This window comes from Anabrus simplex, chromosome 1 (genome assembly GCF_040414725.1).
Source record: "Anabrus simplex isolate iqAnaSimp1 chromosome 1, ASM4041472v1, whole genome shotgun sequence".
NCBI classification, from domain to species: domain Eukaryota; kingdom Metazoa; phylum Arthropoda; class Insecta; order Orthoptera; family Tettigoniidae; genus Anabrus; species Anabrus simplex.
Window position 1 is genome coordinate 995,827,923 of NC_090265.1, and position 27,381 is coordinate 995,855,303.

The following is a 27,381-nucleotide window of genomic DNA, read 5'->3' on the forward strand; positions in this document are numbered from 1 at the left end:
GCCCCTTTTAGTCGCCTCTTACGACAGGCAGGGGATACCGTGGGTGTATTCTTCGTCTGCACACCCCACCCACAGGGGGTTGTGTGTTTGGTCTGCGAGAGGTATTTTATTTCCCTCAAGTCCGCCGGCAAACCGGTTAGGACCCCGTTACCTGCTACCTGAGACATGCCACGTGGGAGTATCACCTCTCCCCCTGCTACGCCAGCGTAGTAGGTTCGTGACTCTGAAGAGGGAAAAGAAGCCTAGATGATGGGATGAAGAATGTGAATTGGCCATAAATGAGAGACTGACAGCCCGGAGAAGGTGGCATTCTTTTAAAACTAATGGGAATTTCTAGACTTTCAAGACAGTGTGGAAACAAACTTCTAAAACTATAAGAAATGTTAAGAGAAAATATTTAAAAAGTTGACTTAAGCAAACTGAAGAAGATTTCACTAAACATAATTCAAGAAATTTTTACAAAACATTCAAAGAGGAAACAACAAAGTATTAATCATCCAGTCCCGGTTTGAAAGATAAAAATGGAAAAATTGGACTAAACAACAAAGACAATTGGAAAATTTTGGCATGTTATTTTGAAAACTACCAAACTACAAAGAAACTGAAGAAAGATTAGAATTCAACCATGAACAAAAATAAACCTTCAGACCTTCAAGATGAGAAAGAAATATATGACACACTGTAATCCAGAGTCTGAAAACCAATAAGGCTGCAGGGGAAGATTTGATTATTTCAGAATTGTGGAAAAAAGCAGGCAGTCAAGCCAGACGAGCTTAAAACAAGAAATCTGGCAAACAGAGAAGATCCCTGATGACTGGAAAATACACTGATACACCCATTACACAAAAGTGGTGACAAAATAGATGTGAACAATTAAAGAGGAATTTTCCTAGTAGCAGTTGCATATAAAATACTGTCAAAAGCTCTTCATAATAGAATTGAACCAATAATAGATAAACAAACTGGAGAATAGGCAGATCATGTGCAGAATAGATTCTTAACCTGAAAAAATATAATAAGAGACAGGGTAAAAAAGAACAAAAAATATGTCATAGTTTTTGTGGACTTCAAATAGTTCTTCATCCTTTAATAATGTTATATGCTTTACGTCCCACTAACTACTTTTACAGTCTTCGGGGACACCAAGGTGCCGGAATTTAGTCCTGCAGGAGTTCTTTTAGGTGCCAGTAAATCTGCCGACACGAGGCTGTCGTATTTGAGCACCTTCAAATACCACCGGACTGAGTCAGGATTGAACCTGCCAAGTTGGGGTTAGAAGGCCAGCGCCTTAACCGTCAGAGCCACTCAGCCCGGCTCTTCATCCTTTCACTTTGCTGTTTTCTCCTCTCTTGTGTCCAGAGAACTACAGACCAATCAGCCTGACCAGTATAGTTTGTAATACTGGAGAGTTTAATATCAAAGTACTTCAGAGGGATATGTGATGATAAAAATTGGTTCATGAGGAGCCAGTATGGATTTAGAAAGAAATTGTGAGGCACAACTGGTGGAATTTCAGCAGGACATATCAGATCAGTTGGATTCAGGAGGCCAGTTAGATTGCATAGCCATAGATCTTTCCAAAGCCTTTTATAGAGTGGAACAAGGAATATTATTAAAGAAATTGGAGGGAATAGGATTGGACGTAAGGGTTACACGTTGGATAAAAACATTTCTAAATTCAAGGGTTCAGAAAGTCAAAGTAGGAAATAATGTATCACAGGAAGAGAAAGTTTGGAAGGGAATTGCACAGGGTAGTATAATCGGTCCGTTACTTTTCTTAATATACGCAAATAATTTAGGGAATAATATAACATCAAAAATAAGATTGTATTGAACCATATTGGTCATTGTCCAAGAGTCATGATTTTAGCCGGAGAGATCGAGTAAATTCGAGACCACCTGGGAGATCCTTGTTTACTAATTTATTGCCTGGGAGAGGTTGAGTGTGTGCAGTTCTCGTGGGAAAGGAGTAGCTGAATAATTAGGAAATTTCTGGAAGCTCATAAGATAAATTTATTACTCCAGCCAAGTGCTTTAACTTAGACACAGGACACTACACACTTCACAAAGGTGGCGTGCCAACAAAGGATTTGGAGCGAAAAGGAAATTAATTTATATCTTAGAGTACAGTATAGATGTATTTAATCTGAGAAGAAAATTGCAACCTCCATAATTGGCACAAAATTTTGATATGCGACATGAGCCTAGTTACAAGTGCATATTGGAGATAAGTACTAGACGCGCGCTATGCACATCAACCGCGCGCGGGAAGAGCTCGCGGGTAAATTATTAGCTTGGGTGCGCGAGCCGTATTATAAATAGGCGGCTGAAGAGCGCTGGAGATCCACTCTCTGACTGTCGAGCTGTTGCGACGGCGTGATACAACTCCAAGCGGACATCGAGATTAAGAGCTGAGCGGCGAGCAGCTATCATCCAGCACAATCTATTGGGGAATGGAAGTAAGTAAATAACCGCATAATCAAGTTGAATCCTTCATACTACATGTGTTTGCCTGCCTGTCATGAACATGTACTGCCTATAACTCTACTGCCTCGCTAGTAGCTTCAAATCACTTTGAGGGCCAAGTATTAGAAACTTTCGTAATCTTATGATAGCTCAGATTATTTCTGGAAGAACATCTCTGTGATAGAACGACTGGATCTAGTCACCATATGTGAATCTGTGAACTATTGATGTAGTCGACTTAACTCTAGTAGTGAACGGGGCTTTAAAACGTGTGAGAGGGACGTTAGTGGAGACAGGCATCGAATCAGAACTCTTGGTAACTTATGTCTCTTTAACAGTTCCCCTCCACCGATCCAGCGAGAGCAACGTCGCAGAGAACGAGAAAGGAGGACGGCAAGCTGTAGAAACGAAGCAGCCTTCAAGACATCGAGCATCGACGCGGGGACACCAGGAAGGGAAGCTCACCACGACACCGAAAAAGACACCTGACAACCTTCACGGAAGCTGCCGGAGAAGCCTTTACCAGTCAGCATGAATCCAGTAATCCATCTAACTTTGCGGCTAGCAGTGACAACCGTCAACATGAAATAAACTCCAGGGGTCCATAGAGAGCTGCCTCGCAATGTCTTCGGTACTTCCAGGTCAGACAGATCCAATTTATTCTAAGCATGGGATAGATCAAAATTAGAACTCAAGATGGCCATCAGCCACGACAGTAGCTCTCCAATGTATATAATGATTTGTATAATGTAAATATGCACAGACCTCGAACTCAGGGCAGTAGGGTAGATAGTAGATTGTATATTTTCCACTTGTATAAATTTTTGTTTCTTTTTCGTGGCATCATTAAAGTCGTGGTCATGTTAGCTAGATCTCTTAGTCAGTAACGGCCGTTTCGGCAGCAGTGTAGATTTTCACTGGTGGTCGTACGTAATTTTTACAAACTGGAGACTTACTCCTTGACTTGCATGGGTTAGCGTGGCTGGGTGTATGAGCCATCGCGCTGGAGATGTGGATGCGCTAAATATATAGCTTATTGCACGCACTGACATTATCTAACTTTGCGCTGTTGAATGATGTATAATTAAGGTATGTTCATTACGCCTTATTGTAGCCAGGAAATTGTAGTTCCAGGCGATTGTACCCTTATGTAATGATGGAGAAGCCCTGTGGAGGTAGATATGAGAGAATGATATTTACGTCTTAGCCATATGAAGGCAGATATGAGATGATGATTATGTAATTTCGGCACTATGGATGTGAGATGTACATAAGAGTAGACGGAAACTTGATGTACGGGGCAGGAATTTCCTGTAGTCGAACAGCTGTGTGCATCAGATAGGGTGGCATGGCTAACACTCTCCTAGGTGATTTATGTGGGTCAAGGAAGTCAAGTTTGACATCACAGGCAAGGTTTTTGTATCTCGCTGTCTGCGTTTTTTTTTTTTTTTTTAAGTGGTCTGAAGGGGAGTCGCCCTTGGCCTTGGCCTTGTGAATGGCTACCTGCTAAGACCGCATTCTGTTTGTATGGCCGTGTTCTTCTTAGATTTGCCACCAGTTCTTTCTGCTACCAAATGTTGGAACTGTAATTTTGATGGTTTTATTTATGAGTTTATGTATCTTAGTTATGCTGGACTATGAGCTTTCATCCAGTCCAGGCCTTGTACAGAGTAGTTTTGTTGTAAGTAGATCATGGGTTCGAGGTTCTGGAACACAACACTTTTCACGCATAGGAGATGGCTCCTTTGAGATGTTTGCACAATTTGTTTGTCTCACTCTTTACTTTGACTTATTCCGTGATTCCGTGACTGTTCCAGCTTGGCTGTGCGAAAGAATTATGACCTGGAAGTCGACTACGAATATCGCGTGACAATTAAATGAGATGTTAATTCCTTGTAATTTATGTGAGAGATTTGGTCTTTTTATTGTAAGTTAATAAATTATGTCCTATTCACTCTGAATGCAGGGGTTTTTTTCCATCTTTTTATTTCAATGTTGATTATTCTTACCTGCTAGTTCACATATCCTGTTGCCTTATCGTGTGTTGCCCTATGTTTTACCCATTATCCCTGAGTCATGCTTTATTTGAGTGTAGCTGTGCAAGGATATGTACGCAGGTAAGACTATGTGCATGAGCCCGCGCTTGTGGGAGTTTGTTACTACAATGCTCTTGGTTCGAGACCGGCATTCGCCTGGCCGGAACCGAAGGGTGCTGTAGGGCACAGTATGCAGATGACATAATTGTTTATAGGGAAATAAATAACATTGAGGATTGTTCATAATTACAAAGGGATCTTGAGAGTATGCAACAATGGGTTGAAGAAAATAATATGAAGGTTAATGGAGGCAAATCAACTGTTACAACATTTACAAACAAGAGTTTTAAAACTGAATTTGAATATACTTTGGATGAGGTAGTTATCCCAAAAGATGGCAAGTGCAAATACTTAGGTGTGAGATTTGAAAGTAATTTGCACTGGAAGGGTCATGTGGATGACATTGTTGGGAAAGCATACAGATCGTTACATGTCATAATGAGGCTACTTAAAGGATGCAACAAAGAATTAAAAGAGAAAAGTTACTTAAGTATGGTTCGTCCAATATTGGAATATGCAAACAGTGTTTGGTATCCTCACCAAGATTACCTAATAAAAGAAATAGATAGTGTGCAGAGGAAAGCAGCAAGATTTGTAACAGGGGATTTCAGGAGAAAGAGTAGTGTATCAGAAATGTTAAAGGAACTTGGGTGGGAAACTTTAAGTAAGAGAAGGGAGAAAACTAGACTTATAGGATTATATAGAGCCTATATAGGAGAAGCAGCATGGGGAGATATCCGTGAGAGGCTTCAGTTGGAAAATAATTATATCAGCAGGACTGACCACAAGTATAAAATTAGAAGGAATTTTAGCAGAAGCGATTGGGGTAATTTTCATTCATTAGGGAGGGCGCGAAGGAGTGGAACAGTTTACCAGGGGTAGTGTTTAATTTTTTTCCAAAATCTGTACAGATATTCAAGAAGAGAATAAACAGCAACAGAGAAAATAAATGAAATGTTTGAGGGCATTCGACCAGTGCAGGTTATTGTAAATAAAAAATGCGTGTGAATAAATTAATTCCATCCCCTGGTCTAAGGAGTTTGGACAGCCAAAGTAGGGGACTGCCTGTAGGGGTGAAGTATAGTGGGGACTTCGAGGGCCCTGGGAACGCTACGATAGCTGTGAAGGCCCTTCAGGAGCTCTGAAAAGTGGTGGCAAAAGGGGCTCTGGTTAAGACGCAGCAGGTCGTTATGCTACTTAGGTTCCAAAATGGGTAAAAAATAATTAAGTAACTAAATGCAATGTAAATTTTAATCTTACACCAGTTGTATAGTATTATTTGAAGTAATTCCACATACTGTATATGAGTTGACTATATTTGTAAGTACAGGAGATATAATAAGTAGAATTTTGTAAACAATATAAATTTATTAAGGATGAGCTGTGTGTTTAATAGAAAAAATTGTTAGCATAAATTGTATAATCTTGTATTCTAGGAAAATTTTCTTCTCTTGTTAAAGGTAATCTAAAATTTAGTGCTTCACAATAAAGTATTTTAGTGAACCATTTGCCACCGAGGTAGACACCTCATTTGCAAATAAAGATATTTTTTATTTTTTTTATTTTGATGTTATATCCTTTCCTCTTCTCCATCACCTAGAAACCTTGAAATGTTGTATCAATCTTCTGAAAGTTGTTCTGTCTTGTGTTATATCTTCTGTTATTCCAGCCTCTGTCATATCTTTTTTTAACTCCATGGAACCACCAGTTGCTCATGTAAACGTGGTTAAACACTCGTTTTGCCAATCTGCTGTTATCCATCCTCATTATGTGATCAAAATATTTAATTCTCCTCTTTCTGAGTTTTGCTACTGAACATTTTAGAGGGATTTGGAGTTAACACAAAACCAAACAACATAATTAGCCGGACTCTCACCGAAACAATGTCCAGGTTGAAATTTATGGGAGAGATTTCAGATGAATTAGAAATTGAAATCGGTACCAGAGAGGAAGATGGGCTTTCCCTGATTCTTTTCAATAGTGTCCTGGAAAAGGTAATAAGAGTATGGGAACAAAGACTAAAAAAAAAAAAAAAAAAAAAAAAAAAAAAAAAAAAAAAAAAAAAAAAAAAAAAAAAAAAAAAAAAGAACTCCATAATGAGATAAGATTAGATTCAAAGCACAAAGGGGTTGGTGTAAACTGCTTGGCCTTTGCTGATGACGTAGCAATCCTCTCTGGACATATAGACACTGCCTTAGAACAAATTAACTTTCTGAAAGAAATAGATAGAAAAGTTGAACTTCAGATATCTTTTGAGAAGACTAAATTCATGACCAATATTAGAGATTCACCAAGAGTGCTAAAAACAGAGTACAGGAAGATCAACAAGGCTAATAAATTTATATACCTAAGTGCAATAATTTAAATTAACAAACTTGATAAGGAAGCCAACAGATCAAGAGCAAGAAAACTGGAACTAGGATACCAACTGACTAAAGATTTCTACAATAAGAAGAATCTCTCTCCAAAAAGAAAACTAAAATTAAACACTACAACATAGTAATCAAACCAGGGAATCTGTAAGCCATACATGCATGCTCTTTATGAAAGCCAGTGAAATAGAAGAGAGAAGAAGAAAGGAAAATATTGAGGAAAATCTGGGGACCCTTGAAAACAGAGGAAGGAGAAGAAAATGAAAGGATGTTTGATACAATCAGAAAGAGGAGAATTAAATATTTTGGTCACATAATGAGGATGGACAACAGCAGATTGGCAAAACACGTGTTTAACCATTTTTACAAGACCAACTGGTGGATCCAAGGAGTAAAAAAAGATATGACAGAGGCTGGAATAACAGACGATATAACATAAGACAGAACACCATTCAGAAGACATACAAAATTTCAAGAGTTTCCAGGTGAAGGAGAATAGAAAAGACAGTAGACAGTACTTGTCTGCTTTTCTGTTGTGTAATTCTCATGTAATCCTTTTGATATTCAGTAATTAAAGGCAGTTTTACTTTGATAATAATAATAATAATAATAATAATAATAATAATAATAATAATAATAATAATAATAATAATAATAATAATAATAATAATAATAATAATAATAATAATAATAATAATAATATCATAATAATAATAATAATATCTGGACACAAGAGAGGAGGAAACAGCAAAGTGAAAGGATGAAGAACTATTGGAAGTCAATAAAAGAATGATCAAAATGAATGCCCAATGTTACTTCCGTGATCCTTAAATGGCCAAAATCGACAATAATGATAATAGTAACTGAAGCAAGCAAGTTGGCTGTGTGGTTAGGATTGTGAAGCTGTGAGCCTGGGGGAGATCATGAGTTCAAATCCCACCATCAGCAGCCCTAAAGATGGTTTTCCTTGGTTTCCCATTTTCACACCAGGTAAATGCTGGGGCTGTACCTTAATTAGGGCAAACAGTCATTAGCTTCCAAATCCTAGCTCTTCCATCGCTGAAAACCTTTGATGCGTTAGTGCAATGTTAAACAGGTAGAAGAAAAAAATTGATATTAAGATATTCCTAAGTGTTGGTTAGAACTGTAAGTAGTTATTTTTATTAGACAGTACTTGTCTGCTTTTCTGTTGTGTAATTCTCATGTAATCCTTTTGATATTCAGTAATTAAAGGCAGTTTTACTTTGATAATAATAATAATAATAATAATAATAATAATAATAATAATAATAATCCTGTAACTTGAGCTATGTTGGTCAAACAAGCTGCAATTTTGTCATAAGATATGCTGAACATCGCAATGCTCTCAAATACTATCTGTTTTCAGCTATGAGTGAGCATCATAAAGATTCCAGTCACGATTATACTACAATAGATAAAGATCTTAAGATCTTGCATTATGAGCAGGAATGCTTCTCATAATTTAAATGAAATCAACAAAAAAAAAAAAAAAACCCATTCTACTTGAAACTTTCATTCCATATACTGTATTTGTCAGCACTTCTATAACAAAAACAAACCCTGCCTCCACCTCTACTACTCAATACCACTCCTCCTCTCCCCTCCAGCTCAGCTCCTCCCTCCCCTCCCACCTTCACTCCTCCCATCCTTGTAAACACAGCTGAGCCAATAGCAGATACTAGCAGTGAGAAGGGGACTGCCAAATTGAGAAGGTCATGTGCTGTTTGAGAGGGCAACTGCTCAATAAGTAAGTTTAAAGTTTTTTCACGCTCATTTTACTCAACAGATCAAGTTTCTCACACGCATTTGATTTTTCCATTACAGATTTAATCAACATTGGCGGTTTCCGCTATGAGTCACTCACAATTTACCTGGCATCTGTTTTCTCTACAAACATAGTTACCTCAGTTTTCTCGCTGACCTCTTGATTACTTGGGATTGTGGCTCAATGGAAACAGACTGTTATTCTCAATTTTAACACAGTGTATTCGTCCTCATTTTTAATTGCAACATACTGTACATTTAGACTAAGAGGTCCACAACATTGCTACTATTATTAATTGTTTTGAAATCTATCACGTCTCATCTGCTTTCCATTCGTTTCTTCATTGTATTTTAACATATTCTTTCAACATCAGCTATGTAAATTTTAACTTTTTGTCACTGAAGATGGCTCAAAGGAGCCGAAACATGTATGACCAAAAATACTCCACCTAAAGATGGAGATATATATGTATATAACAGGAGGACATATTAAATTTGCTTTGTAAAGCAAAAGTGTTACTCATAAAAAATGATGCGTGGAACTAGGCGAGAGATGCAAAAATGAAGCCCGAGGTAAAAGCAGAGAATGCGGCCGTAGTAACGGTGTGGGAATCAGGAGATTGTAAGGCTATGTCAGACATACTTCTGGAAATTTCTTCAACCGAGTTGAAACAAGTGAAAGGTTGTATGGCATCGAGAGAACTTTGGCAAAAGTTGGAAAGTGTCTACCAGTCCAAAGGCCCTGCGAGAAAAGCTAGCCTGCTTAAGAAAAATAGTGCTTCAACGCATGAACAAGGCGACAATGTTCGTGATCATCAGAAAAGATTCTTCGATGCTGTTGACCGACTCAGTGATATTGAAGTGCTAATAAATGACGTCCTTCTGTCCCTATTGTTTGTCTACAGTTTACCGGCAAGTTTTGATAATTTTCGTATCACAATCAAGTCACATGACAAACTCCCAAGTCCCGAAACATTGCAATTAAATTGAAATAACAAATAACGTAGTTCAACCTATTCAATACAAATAAATAAGAAATGTAGTGTTACATTTCTATTTAATTATAAGCAGAAGCAGTACCGGTTTCGACCCCAATCTGGGTCACCATAAGCCGAATAAAATGCATGCTGGCTCACTTAAATGTTCACCTGTCCTCGTAAACATTTTGAGACAGTGCCGAACTTTGTGTGTGTTGTGCTACTATTCAGAAGATTGCGCCCCACTTCATATAAGTGACTGACCTTCTACTTCTTCTAGATTTTACGATTTAAAATTGCACAGTACCAATCCCCATTATCTTATTTTGCCTCTTCAACTGCTTTTGTGAAAGACTCATTATTTAATTTCTTATTTACCTATGCATTGTTTTTGCATTTTATTCGGCTGATGATGACCCAGATTGGGATCGAAACCAGTACTGCTTTCGCTTATAATTAAATAGAAATATAACACTACATTTCTTATTTATTTGTATTGAATAGGTTGAACTACATTATTTTTTATTTCAATTTAATTGTGATACAGTTCAATACGGAACATCATGAAATTTTTATCTTTAAATCCGAAACATTGTGCATAAAAATAGTCAAGGAAAGTGACGTGCGATCAAGTAACCGACAAACATGTGTGCAAAATGCTATATTAGTGCAGAAACAGAACAATAACAACAGTCAGAACTGTGGTAAATCGAATAAACATGACAGTGACACATTCAGGTGTTCCAAGAGCAAAACGCCGGGTCACACAGCAGAGAATTGTCGATCGAGAGTGAAAAGTGAACAAAACAAAACCAAGACTGAAGACACGTCATCGTACTCTCTGCCAGTTTAGAGTGTGTGCCATGAAGCAAACATCTCGTTGGTCCATTCGATAGACAAGAAACTGTGGTGTTAGGATAGTGGGTGTACCGCACAGATGGCCAAGGACATTACCATTTTAAAGTGTATTGAATCAAACATTTGTGAAACATTGAACTTGGCGATGTCGAGCTCCACAAAGATCAGTGTCAAAGGCATTGCACACTTGATGACATGAGTGAACGAACATGATAAGACAGTTGACTTGAGTGAAGTTTTGCATGTGCCAGATTTATGAACCAATCTTCTGTCAATCAAGAGGATTGTTGACAAGGGTTATCATGTGACATTCGATGAACACAAGGATGAAGTTATCAACAAAAAGGACGGCAATGTAGTTTTGCACGCAGATCGGGTTTGTGGGTGATTCACGTGTGATCGAGCTGCAGAAAACTGCTCTGGCAAGCTGTAAAGACAGGAAATCTTCGACTGACTGGCACAGGAAGATGACATCTGAATGTCAAAGATCTTCGAGAAGCAGTGAGAAATCACACAGTGCAAGGACTTGAAATTAGTGCCATTCACTCTGTCATCGAATGCGAGATTTGTTTCCAGGGGAAAATCACACGTCAGCCATTTCCTAAATTATCTCGAAGGAAATTTGCTCCTGGTGAACTCATACACACGGATGTGTGTGGGCCCATGAAGGTCGAATCGAATGGTTGTGCCAGGCACTTCGTTACATTCATTGATGACTCTACACATTAGAGTGAAGTTTGTTTTATACAAAAGAAGAGCAAGTATTTGATGAATTCCAGGCCTTCAAAACCATGACTGAGACACAGTTCGACAAGAAGATAGAGTTCCTGAAATCCGATAATGGAACGGAGTATGTCAACAAGCAGTCTGACGACTTATTGAAGAGCTCTGGGATTAAATGTTGACTGACGGTACCAAACAACTCTGAGCAGAACGGGTAGCTCAGTGGAAAAACTGCACCCTAGTCAAAATGGCTCGGTGTTTACTGATCCAGTCTGGCCTCCCACCTTCATTCTGGGCGGAAGCAGTGTCAACTGCGAATTACATTAGGAATCGCTGCCCAACAGCTGCATTGGATGGAAATGCCCCCTTTAAAGCTTGAATGGGAGAAAAACCAAATGTGGGAAATCTTCAGGAATTTGGTTCATTGGTCTACTGTTTAAATCAAACCAAGAGCACAGGCAAGTTTGATCCAGTGTGTGAAAGGGCATGTTCCTGGGCTTAGCTACGGGTTACAAGGCCTGCAGAATATGGATCCCTGAGGAACGTCGAGTGAAGATTTTGTGCGACATCCAGTACCTGAAAGAACTTCCAAAGGTGGGTGGTCGTCGTCATGAAGATTTCCACCCAGAGCAGATGGCAGATATCGTCGAGATTGTTGACGAGAGAGCAGAAGAACATGTGTCGACAGTAGAAACATTTGACGTTGTCGTGAACAGGGATGACTCTATCAATGTTCAAGTTCAACAAGGTGACATACAATCAAACTTGACAGGTTCAGAGGACGAAGCAGGTTTCTGAGGCTTTGATGTGGATATACTTCCAGTTGAAGTTGCAATGTCAATGAAGTGTAGGCCAGGCAGGCCTAAGAAGGTTCTCACAGGAAAACCAGGCCGACCAAGGAAGCACCAGGTTATTGAAGAGGAACTCAGAGATCATCCAGTTGTCGCATTCATAGCGGATGTTCCCATTACATCTGCTATCTCTGCTCCCGATGAAGAAAATGTGTTTTTTTTTGCTTTGCGTCGCACCGACACAGATAGGTCTTATGGCGACGATGGGACAGGGAAGGGCTAGGAGAGGGAAGGAAGCGGCCGTGGCCTTAATTAAGGTACAGCCCCAGCGAAGAAAATGGGATGCAGGCAATGGCCGATGAGTTTTCCTTAGTACTGAAGAATGATACCTGGGACTTGGTGGAGCGTCCAAAGAATTGTTCAACTGTCGGATGTTGGATAGCAATGAGTAACAAATATGGCGCTGATGGCTCTATAACTAAACAGAAAGTTATGGTTGTTGCAAGGGGATTTTCTCAATGTCCTGGGATGGATTACAGGGAGAACTATGCTCCTGTGGTGCGACTCAGTTCCATTCCAATATAAATGGTCCATTATTGGACATTATAAATTTTCCAGCCAACTCATTCCCGGTTGCCAGCGTTTCGCCCTCGTGTGCTAGGTCCAATAACGGACCAATTATATTGGTATTATAAATGTACTCATTCGGGACAAATATTTCAGATTCCCTATGGAAATCAACATCTATATCATCTGATAGCCAAGCAGGCATCGATTTTGGTAAAGAGACAAAGTCTCTCATAGTGCATTGGCACTGCCAGTGGCTCTGAGTAGCCTACGCAGTGGCATCCACGGTGTGCGCTAGCCAGTGTCTTGGTAGGTGTGCTAGGTACCAACTGATGAGACCAACCTAGCACACGAGGGCGAAATGCTGGCAACCGGTAATGAGTTGGCTGGAAAATTTATAATGTCCAATAACGGACCATTTATATTGGTATTATAAATTTACTCATCCGGGACAAATATTTCAGATGCCCTATGGAAATCAACATCTATATCAGTTCCATTCGCCTAGGTATGGTTCACGCAGTACAGCATGGGATTCATGTACAACAGTTCAACGTCTCCTCTACCTTCCTTAGTGGTATTGTTAATGAAGAGATTTGGATGGAAGTTCCGGAGTATACTGAAAGAGTTTTAAAGTACATCACTGAAAGGAAGTATGGCACTGAAGATGTAATCAAGAAGGCCAAGATGATGTTATCAGAGCTACAGAAAGGAAACAGAGTATGCCGCATGAAGAAAGTGCTATATGGGTTGAAACAGGCTGGGCGCTGTTGGTACCAGCATTTGGATGAAGAGTTATGGAAATTCGGAGCAAAACCAACCATCGGGGATGCGAGTGTCTACGTAACAACTACGGAGGATGACCTACTGATGATTATGGTCTATGTTGACGATATTATTGTTCTAGGTCAGTAGGTGTGCTATTTACCAAGTGATGAGCCCAAATTAGCACACTGGGGCAAAACGCTGGCAACCAGGAATGAGTTAGCTGGAAAATTTATAACGTCCAATAACGGACCAACTATATTGGTATTATAAATTTACTCATTCGGAACAAATATTTCAGATTCCCTATGGGAATCAACATCTTTATCGTCTGTATCATTCCAGAAGAATATGACCTCTACAGATTCTTGAAGAGTCTTCTGAAATTAATGATTTGGGTGACATATCATACTGTTTGGGGATCAAATTCAATTACACTGATTTGAAAATCACCACGAGTCAACGAAGGTACATCTTGGACATACTTGATCACTTTCAAATGTCATCATGACACCCAGTCTCTATGCCACTTGATCCTGGGATGAAGTTATTGAAGACAGACACTTGGCCATCGAGGACAGAGAGAAACCACCATACCACGGGCTCGTCGGTACACATACGTACTTGTCTGTTGGGACACATCCCGACATACCTCACGCAACCAGTATTCTAAGTCAATTCAATGACTGTTTTAGTGCCAGACAATGGCAGGTTGCGAAACGTGTGCTACATTACCTCAAGGGGGCATTAAACCTAGGCATCACCTTCATAGCGAGAGGGAGCAGTCTAGCTGGTTCTGTTGATGCTGACTAGGTTGCCTGCATTGACGGCAAGAGATCCTACACTGGATATGCCTTCACAATGAGTGGAGGTCCTGTTTCCTGGGAGTCAAGAAAACAGCACACAGGTGCGTTTTCATCTACAGAGTCTGAGTACACGGTTCTCAGCGATGCCTCCAAAGAGGCAATATACCAATGACGGCTGTTTACTGCCAGCTGCCAATCTGCACATTGACAATCAAGAAGCACAGAAATTGGCAGAGAACCCTGTGTTCCACTCACGCACAAAGCATATTCATGTGTGTCATCATTTTATGAGGGAAGCTCTGTCTGCTGAGGAAATCAGTTTGAAGTACCTTGTGACAGAAATGATGCTGGCTGATGTGCTCACGTAAGGACTACCCAGTGTCAAGCACTGGAATTGTCTGAACAACCTCGGTCTCAAGAAGTGAATTATTTGAGCGATCATCACTTTGAGAGGGGGTGTTATGTATGTTTCAAATTGAGCCACCCTCTAGTGCTGCCTTCTGGTTTTATTCGGTGTTTGGTTCTCGACTGGGTGCAGCCATATTTGTACAGTACAGTACGCGCTGCACACTTGACCTATTGAGATGTATTCTTTGTGTTAGTCTTGTTCTATTCTCGTGTACAATAAACCCGCACTCTAGATTAATGGGCATCGAGTTTCACCTTACAATCCACAACCTTATAATAATAATAATAATAATAATAATAATAATAATAATAATAATAATAATAATAATAATAATAATAATACACCTAAGTACTCTTGTAATTTAGTTATTTCATTAGTTAGTACCAGATGAATCAAAATAAACTGGAATTATTTGTTACTACATTTTTCTGCATTCAACATTTAACACACATTTTTGTCACAGAATTGGCAACATTTTGATGCCGTCCTCGAGAAAAAGAAGAAGAACCTGTATGCAACCAGTTGCGCTCATACTCCTCTACCGCTGCATTGTCATGAAATCGCTTTCCTCCTTGTTCTTTCAGTGGTTCAAACAAGGCGACAAATCTGGACTGTAAGGAGGGTGTTCCAGAGGTGTCCAATGCATTTCCTCCAGTTTTTGCCATGTTACAGCAGACTGTGGTCTTGTTGTGCAGAAGAAGAACATCTTGGACCGGTTGCCGGCGATGTTTGTTGCAATATGCAGCTTTTGTCTTGACCAAAAGATGGCAGTAATAGGCTGCATTCACTGTTCTTTGTTGAGGCAGGAAATCCACAAGCAAAATGCCTGCTAGTCTCCCCCCCCCCCCTCCCCTTCCCCCACAAAAAAAAAGAAAAATATGAGTTGCAAGCATCTTTTCAGCAGAAAGGCATGTTTTGGCCTTAACTGACCCAGCTGCACCTCATTCCCACCACTCCATGCTTGATTGTTTTGACTCCAGGGTGTAACAAAGAAACCAAGTTTCATCAGAAGTCAAAAGGCGACGCAAAAAATTATATCCTTCGTTCTCATAGCGATTCATATGCCTCCGGCAAACATCCTGGCAGAATTTCTTGTTCCTGGGTGGGAAGGTGAGGAACCCACAAGGCAGACAATTTCTGAAGGTCGAGTTCATCACTGATGCTGGCTTGAAGACTTCCAAAGCTTATTCCTACTAGCAAAACAATTTCAGAAATTTTTATGCGCCGATCGTCTTCAATGAGGTCACGTACAGCATGAATGTTGTCTGCAGTGTTGCTTGTCCATGGTCGTCTTTTGTGGGGCTAATTTTCCACTTTTTCCCGTGCTGCCAAAAGTTGTTTGTGCACTGATACACCTGGGTCTTTGAAAAGGTTGTGTCGCCAAACTGTGCACGGAGCCTTCTCAAAATTCCTGAAGCTTTGGTGCCTTCTTTTGCTAGAAACTTGATGATGATGTGTTAGGAGTGGAAAGGAAGCGGCCGTGGCCTTAATTAAAGTGCAGCCCCAGCATTTGCTGGTAGGAATAGAATTAAGTCATTTAATAGGTAGATATATATGTTTTGCAAGTGATAAATATCATTATTGATCCGTATTGAAGATACTATAGGTAGGATGCTAAAAAGTTTATTATGTCACCTATTCAATACATTAGTAATTTTAAACATTTAGGAATTTATTACTATTTCCATATGAGACATGTTATGCCCTTCTTTAAGGGCATCATCAGTCATACTACTACCTCAAGGCATAAATCAGGTACCTGATTTTGTAGTTAAATTGTAAATACTAAGATACAAATTAGCCATATTACAGTGGGAAAGTCAAGAGAAATATAATGTTCAGTGATGATATAGATGTAGTATATCCTTATTTAACCCTCCACCTGCCCAAATCATGTACACACATTTTTTAATTTTTTTATTATCTATCTTCTTTCGGGGCCGATGACCTTCGATGTTAGGCCCCTTGAAACAACAAGCAGCATCATCATCATTACCTTCTTTTTCCTTCTACACATATTTTTTCCATCTTCTGCTCTATTCTGCTGTACTTGCCAGTTTTTCATTTCACTTTATTTTATTTATTTCTCCTAAAAGATTCCTTCCCCATCATCTTTGATTCATCTGATGACCTTGCTGTTTATTTCACAACGCATATACATATTGAACATGGAAACATCTTAATTAGAGCCAAGATGGCATCGTCACTTTCCACTCGGAAGGCTAGCACACAGTATGTCATCTGGTGATGAACGAGAGTACCACTTGCAATAGAGCAATTGTATTCTCAATTTCAATCCATCGAGAGTAAAGAATTCTTCCTCATGGACAGACACGTTTTTCTTCTGAAGACGCAAAATGTAAAGAATTTCCACTCATCTTGTTGACATGGCAATCACTCAAAAGGTATATTATCATGTCTATTACTACGGGCCGTGAAAGCATCAATCTAAATACTGAAGTTAGTGTTTCTCTTTTTCCTTTGGTATACTGTATTTTGTTTGTGTTTTTGTATATGTTTGGGTCAATGAATGTCTGTAACTTTAATTATTTGTTTGTTCAATTTTTACATAATTAATAACTTTAATCCCTTCCTGTAAGATTGAACCATGTAATGACATAAACCCATCTTACACTGAAACGAAGCATTGAAGCCCACGAGTTCCTTAAAAGAAGTGATTGGAAGAAGTTATCTCTCCAGTCCCAAAGTTTGTCAGTCTAATTAAAAAAAACCTTGTATCTGGCTTTATAGGTTAGGACAATCTTATGCCTTAAACCTGTACTTTTTAAAATAATGGTTTTACGTTGCATTGACACAGACAGGTCTTATAGCAACGATGGGATAGGACAGGGCTAGGACTGGGAAAGAAGTGACCTTCTTTAAGGTATAACCCCAGCATTTGCCTGGTGTAAAAATGAGGAAACCATGGAAAAACACCTTCAGGGCTGCCGATGGCTGGATTCAAATCTATTATCTCCTGAATGCAAGCCAACAATTGCATGACCGAAAACGTATAGCCAGCTCGCTCAGTTTAAAGTTGTACTTTAGCACATCAGTCCATTGTTATATTCACACATCTTCAGTGGAGTCCTCCTTTGAAATGTTTCCCTTAAACGCTGTACCATGCAGTGATAAAATAAAACTTGAGGGGCAATTTGTCCCATGAGTGCTTGAAATCCAGAATGAAAACCCATCACGCCAACTAACTTTGACCAGTCCAGTCCAGTCCTTTTTCCTCAATAAACTGTTTTTGAGTTTTGAATACATCTTCGCCGCGAGTAGCGGTGGGCAAGGACTTGCAGAACAAATATTCCTCTTTTACACGGTCATCTTTAATGTACCAAATAAATACCAGTAATTGAGAACACGAAGCTACATCGGTTGTCTTGTCCAATTCCAGCCCAAACAGAGAACTTTCTTTAATTTCAGAAATAACGGTTGCTACTCGACTATAAAATACGACTTTGAACTGTTGTATTGGAGAGTGATATGTGATTAATCTTAGCCATGTGTTGCTCACCAATAATGAGTGACACTGCATCACACAAACAATGTTTGATGAGTTCCTCTTCTATAGTGTGCAATTTTTCTGCTCATAGCAATGAGATAAGCAATTTGATACGAAGCTTGAAGACACGATTCAGTTCTTTTTTGTAAACTTCCTGCGGAATCCAATCGCGAAAACTTCAGAACACTCTTTTCTCTTAAGAAAATCAATATCTTTACCTGCGAACTCCCTCTGAACTTTCTCGAAATGTTCATTTAGTTTGCTCGGTTTCAGGCTGTCTGCACAGAGAAATTTATTACATACAACATTCTGACGTTTTTCTAAATTCCTGTCAACAAGATTCGTGAAACCCCATTGTAGAAATGCATCTTTATATGAGGGCTTTTTTCTGGATGTAGAAGCCATGTCACCTACACCAATCGTTAAACACTGTTACGAAATGAAAAATACATAGAAAAATACATAAACCACTTTCTACTGCCTAACAACTAATATTCTATCGTTCACTATGTTGCAAGAAAATAACCTCTCATGTTGCGAAATAATTGGTTTACTAATAACAATATTGAAAAAACACATCAAAATAAGTGAAAATTATTATAATAATAATAATAATAATAATAATAATAATAATAATAATAATAATAATAATAATAATAATAATAATAATAATAATAATAATAATAATAATAATAATAATAATAATAATAATAATAATAATAATAATAATAATAATAATAATAATAATAATAATAATAATAATAATAATAATAATAATAATAATAATAATAATAATAATAATAATAATAATAATAATAATAATAATAATAATAATAATAATAATAATAATAATAATAATAATAATAATAATAATAATAATAATAATAATAATAATAATAATAATAGGAGTCTTTACTCCAAAGAGAGTTGAGAATAAATGGATCGTGAGATAAACGCATCCACTGGAACGCATATGTAGTGAAGATTAGCCGGCAAAAGCTGATACCTCGTGGCCACATGTTTCTGACACTATACTATAAGGAAGTAGAAATGTAAGACTCCTTACTTGGAATGAGTGTCAGAGGAGAGATGTGTTCAATGCAATATCTAGGAACCCACCCCCAGAAGTACAAATACATTTACTTTTATAACCTAATGAAAAGCATAACACGCCATTTTCCATTGCTGCAGTAGCTACTTGCATTCCTAATGGTCAATGTAAAATGCCACATGATGTCATTGCCGTCAATCATGATAACTGATTCCATTACCAACCCCGGCAGAATGAAAGCACAAGTAAATGGAAGGCCGCGAGAAATAAACAAACGACAGTCATACCGTGTGTACGTGTATGTGTCGAAAGTTAGGTAACGAGGGAGATTGTAAACTTCAAACACTGTCGTCTCGAGCTCCTACCCTAAGCAATCCAGACCAATGGTCTTGTCCAGGCCCTACCCTAACCAGTCCAGACCAATGGTGTTTCCATGGCAAACTAGAGGCCTAAGGACGCTTCGTGGCTCTAACCTCCTCTTTGCTTTTCCCTATATCACTGATACTGTCCATGCCCTACCCTAACCAGTCCAAACCAATGGTCCTGTCTAGGCTTTGCAGCTCTAACCAGGGGACTTAGTTCCTAAGTAAACAGACTGGCAGCCTTGTACACCTCCGCAAGAAGTAAACAAAGGACAGTCATTCTGTGCGCTCGTGCATGTGGTGAAAGTTTGGTAGCAAGGGAGCAACTATTGATGATTAGCCTACTAGAACCTACTGTGTGTTTTTAGCTACACTGTAAAAACATGGACACAAATAAAAACATATTTCACTGCACATAAATTCCATTGATAATACACAGTTTCATAACCTTCCTGCTGTGATCAGTCCCATTATGAACAACACAAATGCTAAAATTTGCCTCCTAAAAGAACTGCCAAATTGTTGAAAGAGCACATTTAAAAAAAATTCTCATTCTACAAATGAAGTTATGTACTGTATTTTAAAGTAACACAACATGAGACTATTAACTTAAATTCATTTTTTGCAGATGTCTGTGCCCTGTTCTGATTTATGTCACATGCTCAATAAGTTTACATGTCAGAGAACAATGCTACCTTGTATTAAACGTCATTGACAACCCTATATCCCTTATGTTTTATTATACTGTACTGTTTTAGTTCTCCCAAACACTCCCTTATGTTTTATTATACTCTACTGTTTTAGTTCTCCCAAACACTCCTGCAGTAGTTACTAACCGGCTCAGTGGACAACCACCATTCGGTTTCACCCATTATGACGACCAGCAGCTCCTTGGGCAAGCCTAAATACATATGTTTACAATATAAAACTCCTCTTCACTCCACCCATCAAGTACAGTAGAAGTCCGTTATAGTGAGAATCCATAGCGGCGAAAAATGTACTCGCTATAGCGGATTGTCGTTATATTAAATTTTTGTAAAAGTCGGGAAAACCCCCATACACATTAAATTCAGTATGAAATGGCAATCAATGTGTTCAAAATTTGAGTTTTATAGTAAGCAAGAATATTTCCTGATGGAGCATCGTATTGTAGAGACGCGTGGGAATATGTATTACCGGCAAATTTTCAACGAGTTCCCTTCGATATTATGATGCCAATTTTAAGTTAATGGTTATTAAAACTCATAATTTCATCTTCAACTCCTTTAAAGCATCCTTGTTGCGGGCCACTGAATGCATTTTTTGTGCAGTACGCATTTTTAAGCTACCTTTGTTTTCACGGTAACGCCGAATATTGGCTTTATTTAGGCCTATGTCGTATTTTCTTGCGGCTGCGCAATTATTATACATTTCCAAGTGTTTAATAGCCATTAACTTAAAACTGACATCATTATATCAACGAGAACCCGTTGAAAATTTGCCGGCAATACCTGTTCACGTATCTTTACAATACGACGATCCATCACGAAAATATTCCTGCTGTCTATAAACCTTAATTTTACTAAGTGTCAGGTACAGCAGATGCGTTATAACTCTGCTACTGAGTAGCACGGCCTTTCTAGGAATTCGAAACTCGCATGTTTTGATGCCATTCTGCCAATTTGAGAAACATTTTTGTAGAGGATAATAGAATGTCATTCTCTCTTCACTATTTTCCGAGACCCACTGACGTTACACATAGGCACTGTACGACCGGTCGCCGCGGCTAGCGATGTAGGCCCATGATAAAGAGGCGATCGTTTATTGTCAACGAGTTTTGTGTGTGCGAGCGCTGGGCTGAAAAGAAACAGCGTGGTTACTGCGGTAGTTGCCAGTGGTGTTCATTACTATCAGGCCGCGAATGCAAAACGACCCTGTAATTTTCACATGAGATTCTGAGAAAAAACTGTCGTCTTGGATTTGGAGAAATACGGTATCACTCCAGAGGCTTCTGTGGCAAAAATATCAGTTTTCTTTTTCAAATAGCATCACCTCTCCTAACCGTATATGTATCATGAAAACCTATTTGAAACGCATGTAGAGAAATTATAACCTACTCCCTAAAAATTGACATGGGAATAGCTTTCCAAAATTGAACTAGACGAGAGAAAATATAAACTATCCTCTGAAATCAGTGATGTACCCTGCTATATCTGGAGGTGTATCACTTTCTTACTTAATTTCAGTATACTGTACACCATTAAAATTAAGAGATCGTTTACTTCAGCCTTTATTTTTAACGAGTTAACAACCGCTATAGGCCACGTTATTTACGCATTTTTTACGAAAAAGTGTTATCCTCTTTCATTTCGAATTTTTTTTAGAACAGCAGTCGACGGATATTACTAATCGACTCCAATATCGACGAGAGAGCTCGCAAATGCACATAGCGTGAAAACTATACCGTACCAAAGATGATCGATCGCATTTTGTGGAAGTTTCAGTTTTGTTATTCAAATACCGTCACATATCCTAACTTATCTGTATTATATGTATGATGAAAACATACTTCAAGTGGAAGTAGAGAAATTATAACATTCTCGCTACAAATTTACATAATAATAGCCTTTCCGTAATTTAACGGGCGCGAGAAAATATAAACTAACCTCGTAATCAATGACGCACTCTGCCATATCTTGAGGTGTAGGCCTATCTCATTCTTACTTAATTGCGGTATTTAGCATTCAAATTAAGCGATTGTTTATTGAGTGCTTATCTTTAACAAGTTAACAACGGTCATTGGACACATTATTTACGCATTTATTACGAAAATATGTTCTCCTCTTTCTATTTCCTCATGGAAGAGTAGTCAACAGGTATTACTAATTGACTCCAACATTGCCTTCAAATGTCGATGAGAGAGCTCGCTGGTGGGCATAGCGAGAAAGCAATACGGTACTGAAGATGATCGATCACATGCAGTATTACATAAAATCAGCTTCATGGTCCGTATCGCATTTCAATAGATTCACAATTAAGTATTTATTTTCCACCTAGTCGATACAATGATTGCTTAAGGCAATTTTTAATGGTCAAAAGTGGTACATGTTTCGTATATTATCAACATCTTCAGCCACATAACACTGTTTAAATGAAAAATGTATAAAATTGACAAAGTAATGCTTTAAGGACACTTCCTCTAAAGCATTACTTTGTCAATTTTATACATTTTTCATTTAAACAGTGTTATGTGGCTGAAGATGTTGATAATATACGAAACATGTACCACTTTTGACCATTAAAAATTGCCTTAAGCAATCATTGTATCGACTAGGTGGAAAATAAATACTTAATTGTGAATCACATGCAGTATAACGACTGGGTGCATAAATATCGGCAACGTAAAAAATCAAGCACGCATAATCGCTCGTAATAACGGATGTGTCAGTGATAGGGTTTTCGCTGTAACCGAAGGATAATACACAGTTTAATATAGAAATTTTGAAGGGACGGACAAAAGTTATCGTTATAATGGGGTTCTCGTTATATGCCGTACATGTTATAGCGGACTTCTACTGTACTTGCTACCGCTTGTGTGCGCAGCAAGCTGAGTTAAGGTGAAGAGCTATTGCTTGTCGGCAGAAGTGGAAGTTCAAATATATAATATTTGAAATATCAATTGAAATACACTAATAAAAGCGGAAGAAAACTACTTTGAGGATTTAAGCATAGGCTCAGCGTTAGAGCCTTAAGGGGCATTTTGCCCCTGTTGTCCACTACCTTGTTTCTTCATTTTCTTTGTTTATGTAAGTTCAAGACCTGCTCATTGTCACTGAGGTCTGTTTTTCACAATATAACATAATGTATTACAAATCAAACAAGCCTGTGGTTATTTTCACTATGTGTGGGTATGTTCAGTCCTCAGCCCAAAGGCTGGTTGGATCCTCAACAGCTCCACCATTACCTGTCATAGATTGCATCACTGAATAGCAACCACTATCACTATCACTTCATTGGGATTACACATAAAACTCTAGGTCTTTATAGTTTATAGCGAATTCAGTGAAGCCTAGGTATTTAAAGTGATGACAGGTAATGGTGAAGCTGTTGAGGAATGAAGCAGTAGTGATAGTGGTTGTCATTCTATCAAGGGGAATATACAATATTACTTTCCACTCTTAATATTACATGAAAGGGGGAGAACAAGAGTTTTCACCTTGTGAAGAATTAGAGGGAGGAACCATGAAAATCAGGAAAAAGAGATTCATGTACAATGCAAATCTTACTAAAGAATGACAACAATACTGCAAACATTGAAAATGGCAGTCCATTTCATATTCTCTACAGTTGCGCAAACACAAATATCTTATTACACTAAGTCACCACAACAAACAACCAAAACTAGAAAGAAATTATGTGAGTGCTTTACAAGATGCAATAGCTGCAGCTGAAAATAACAATGGTTCATTCAGATTTCTGCTTTTCAAATGGGGGCAACATGTTCCCTGACTCTTTCATGGTTTGTAATGTCATAGTAGCGGGAAGAAAGCATGTCAGTGGGTTCTGAAAAAATAATAGTAATAGAGAAATTTATTGTTATTGAGAGTATTGTTAAATCAAGATTAATTTTGCATTGAATTAATGGAATTAATGCTGGGACTAGAATATTTTATTGTTCTAGAGGTGATAATCATTGTATCAGTAATTTTTTTTTTTTTTTTTTTGCTAGGGGCTTTACGTCGCACCGACACAGTTAGGTCTTATGGCGACGATGGGATAGGAAAGGCCTAGGAGTTGGAAGGAAGCGGCCGTGGCCTTAATTAAGGTACAGCCCCAGCATTTGCCTGGTGTGAAAATGGGAAACCACGGAAAACCATTTTCAGGGCTGCCGATAGTGGGATTCGAACCTACTATCTCCCGGATGCAAGCTCACAGCCGCGCGCCTCTACGCGCACGGCCAACTCGCCCGGTGTATCAGTAATTACTGGTGATATCACTGTATACAAATATCAAATAATTCAGTGCAGTATTAATGCAATAGAGAAAAATACAGCAATTTTGGTCATATGTCTCTGGGAGAAACTAAAAACAACATAAAAGTATTAAACTAGAATGGCATTTAAGGCAATTATACCTGCAGTTGGTTTGTGACTTCAAGTGCTAATCCTAAAGACTCTGTCCAGACAGAAGCTGCAACTCCATAGCGAGTATTATTGGCTAATGCAATAGCCTCTTTGGCAGTCCGGAAGGGGATGACTGACACAACAGGACAGATGTTGTCTTCACTTATCACTCTGTTACTCTCTGCTTGGCTACCAATCAAAAATGTTGGTGGAAAGAAAGAGCCTTCTGGAAGGTCTCTGGACACATATTGTTGAAAAACCTGCAACAGAACATAACAGTTCTAAGATACATTTTATAGGCTCATTCAACCAGCAACCGGCATCCTTCATTGTGGAGGGCATAGAGAAACTTGTTCAGTATTGGGACATGTGCTTGAATGGTGGTGGGATGATGATCTGTAGATTCTCGCAAACTTAACTGGTATGCTGCCACCGAGATATAGAATATGTTGTCCAGTAACTAGTTTAAATTTCAAGATACCAGTTAATGTTTCAAATGTACAACCCTTCTCCTGTAAGTTGTTCTACACTGCATACAAAGACAAGATATGAGAGCACAAAACACAAAGAATTGAAAATAAAAACTAGAATAGCTTCCCTCATATTCAATTGGACAGACATTGTCAATAAAAGGAATGAGATTTGTGAAGTTCAGTACAGTTGTTAACTAATGTGTGTAGGATTTACCTGAATGTGCAATATCACAGGTGAATGAGAATTATTAGCAGATATGAATGAGAATGATTAGGATATACATGTATTTCTCTTGCTATAGATAGGCAGGCTATGTTTTCGGTTATGAAGAAGGAATTGGTAAGGTATGTGTTCACGCTTTGTAAATATGGTAACTATCTTCATTACAAAAGCATTTGTATTTATTTCCCATAGGATTCACTGAAGTAACAGTAATTACTTCATGAATGAAACCTGCTTGTATATCTTGGCAATGAGATAAAGCATGGTCTGTTAGGACTGATTTATCCAGACTTTGTCTGACATGCCTAGGATTCCCTGTTGAGTTGTCTTCTAATCAACACTATTTACTACTCACCACTGTGCCACCATGACTTAAGTATCTTCATGTGTGTATGATCACGAACACTGATTGTATTTGAAAAGTTATGCAGTATTTTCTCTGCCACTCAGTTTTAGCAACCTGCATGCTCCCTCGATCTGATAGAAACTTCAACTACAGGTGAGTTTTGTCTACTATTTTATTTGAAACTTCCACAACAGTTCTTGACACTACACTTCAATGTATACTGACATTCTTTCCTATTCCAACCTGAAAATCTGGGTTATCAGTTATACACTGAATATAAATCTCCAGAAAGTTAAACAAAGCCCCTAGTTACTGTACTGAAATCGCTGCTAATTTGTACCTGCACTTAGATATGAAGTATCACATTCAAGACAGCTGGTAACCAATCATGAAAGCTTTAACCAAACTTTTTTTTTTTTTTACACTGACACAGATAGGTCTTACGGCAACAATGGGAGAGGAAAGGCCTAGGATAGGGAGGAAGCGGCCATGGCCTTAATTAAGGTACAGCCCCAGCATTTGCCTTAACCAAACTCTTAAGATGAATGAAGTATCAGGAAGAAGAACCTAGAATCAGTCTGACCTGGGGTTAAATAAACTTCATTGTTCCATGTGTCTACCCTCTACAAATCCATCCCTTGCACACTAACTGCCGGGTGCAAGCTAACAGCTGGTACGGAATCAGATCTACGTGGCCACACATCTTTCAAAATCTAGCCGTGAGATTCCTTAGTGTCAGCATGGGAGGTTGAAGCTCCTTTGTCATCGGGAACATCCCTTTGCCTCTCGCAATATCTTCTAAACTTAGAATTGTTTTCCAATACCACGCCAACTTATACACGTCTTCAGTTACAAGTTGAAATATTCACTGTATTTTAAATTCTACAAATCCCACTTACTTACCTATATGTAGGACTTTCCAGTCTGTCAAACACACAATTTCAATAAAAATTATATCACTGTAAACATATCTGTAAAAAATACACACTATTACACAAAGAATGACATGTTTCATTCTACAAGAACATCCTCAGATTCTATCAAATCACTTAAATCATGCGTAAATATGTACAGTATTGTTTACGTTGCATAAACTTGTCAATGATAGAGAGTTATGTGATAATATGAACAAATATTAACAAATGATGATTTTATAAATACTCAACCAAAACCATATGAACATAGTGAAAAACAAAATTTTGTACTTATCTGAAATGCCGAAGCTTAGTCCGTTGTCATCAAACACTATTTCACGACTGTGGTCAAGGAAAAGCTAGTGAAAGATTTTGGGCAAAGCATGTTGTTCCGCAGAGAGAGGAGGGGATGCAGGGGAGGGACTACTGGAACGTTGTGGATCATTCCTATTGGATAGGGAAGAACAGGTCAGTACTTCCTCCATGTTATAATCTAGCATACTGTGCCGTGGAGAGGGGATGGGGAAGTAGGGGTGGGGCGATGTGAATGTTGTGGAATCTTCTTTCATCTACTGGTTACGGCTGGGGGAGGGGGGAGTGGAGGCAGGGGGAAGAAGGCTATTTTTTGATATTTGTTTTACGTCGCACCGACACAGATGGGTCTTATAGCGACGATGGGATAGGAAAGGCCTAGGAAGTAGAAGGAAGCGGCCGTGGCCTTAATTAAGGTACAGCCCCGGCATTTACCTGGTGTGAAAAGGGGAAACCACAGAAAACCATCTTCAGG

The 27,381-nt window shown here is 38.6% G+C and overlaps 1 protein-coding gene across 3 annotated transcripts in view; it reads right to left on the reverse strand.

Annotated features, from left to right (window-relative positions):
• Window positions 1-27,381, reverse strand: part of LOC136857880 (aldehyde dehydrogenase family 16 member A1) — a 188,573-nt gene that overhangs the window by 66,603 nt on the left and 94,589 nt on the right. For all 3 annotated transcript variants that reach the window (XM_067136912.2, XM_067136911.2, XM_068225325.1), the window contains exon 8: window positions 24,650-24,898. In XM_067136912.2, the coding sequence (XP_066993013.1) occupies window positions 24,650-24,898 (249 nt within the window). The remainder of the gene's footprint in view (window positions 1-24,649; window positions 24,899-27,381) is intronic.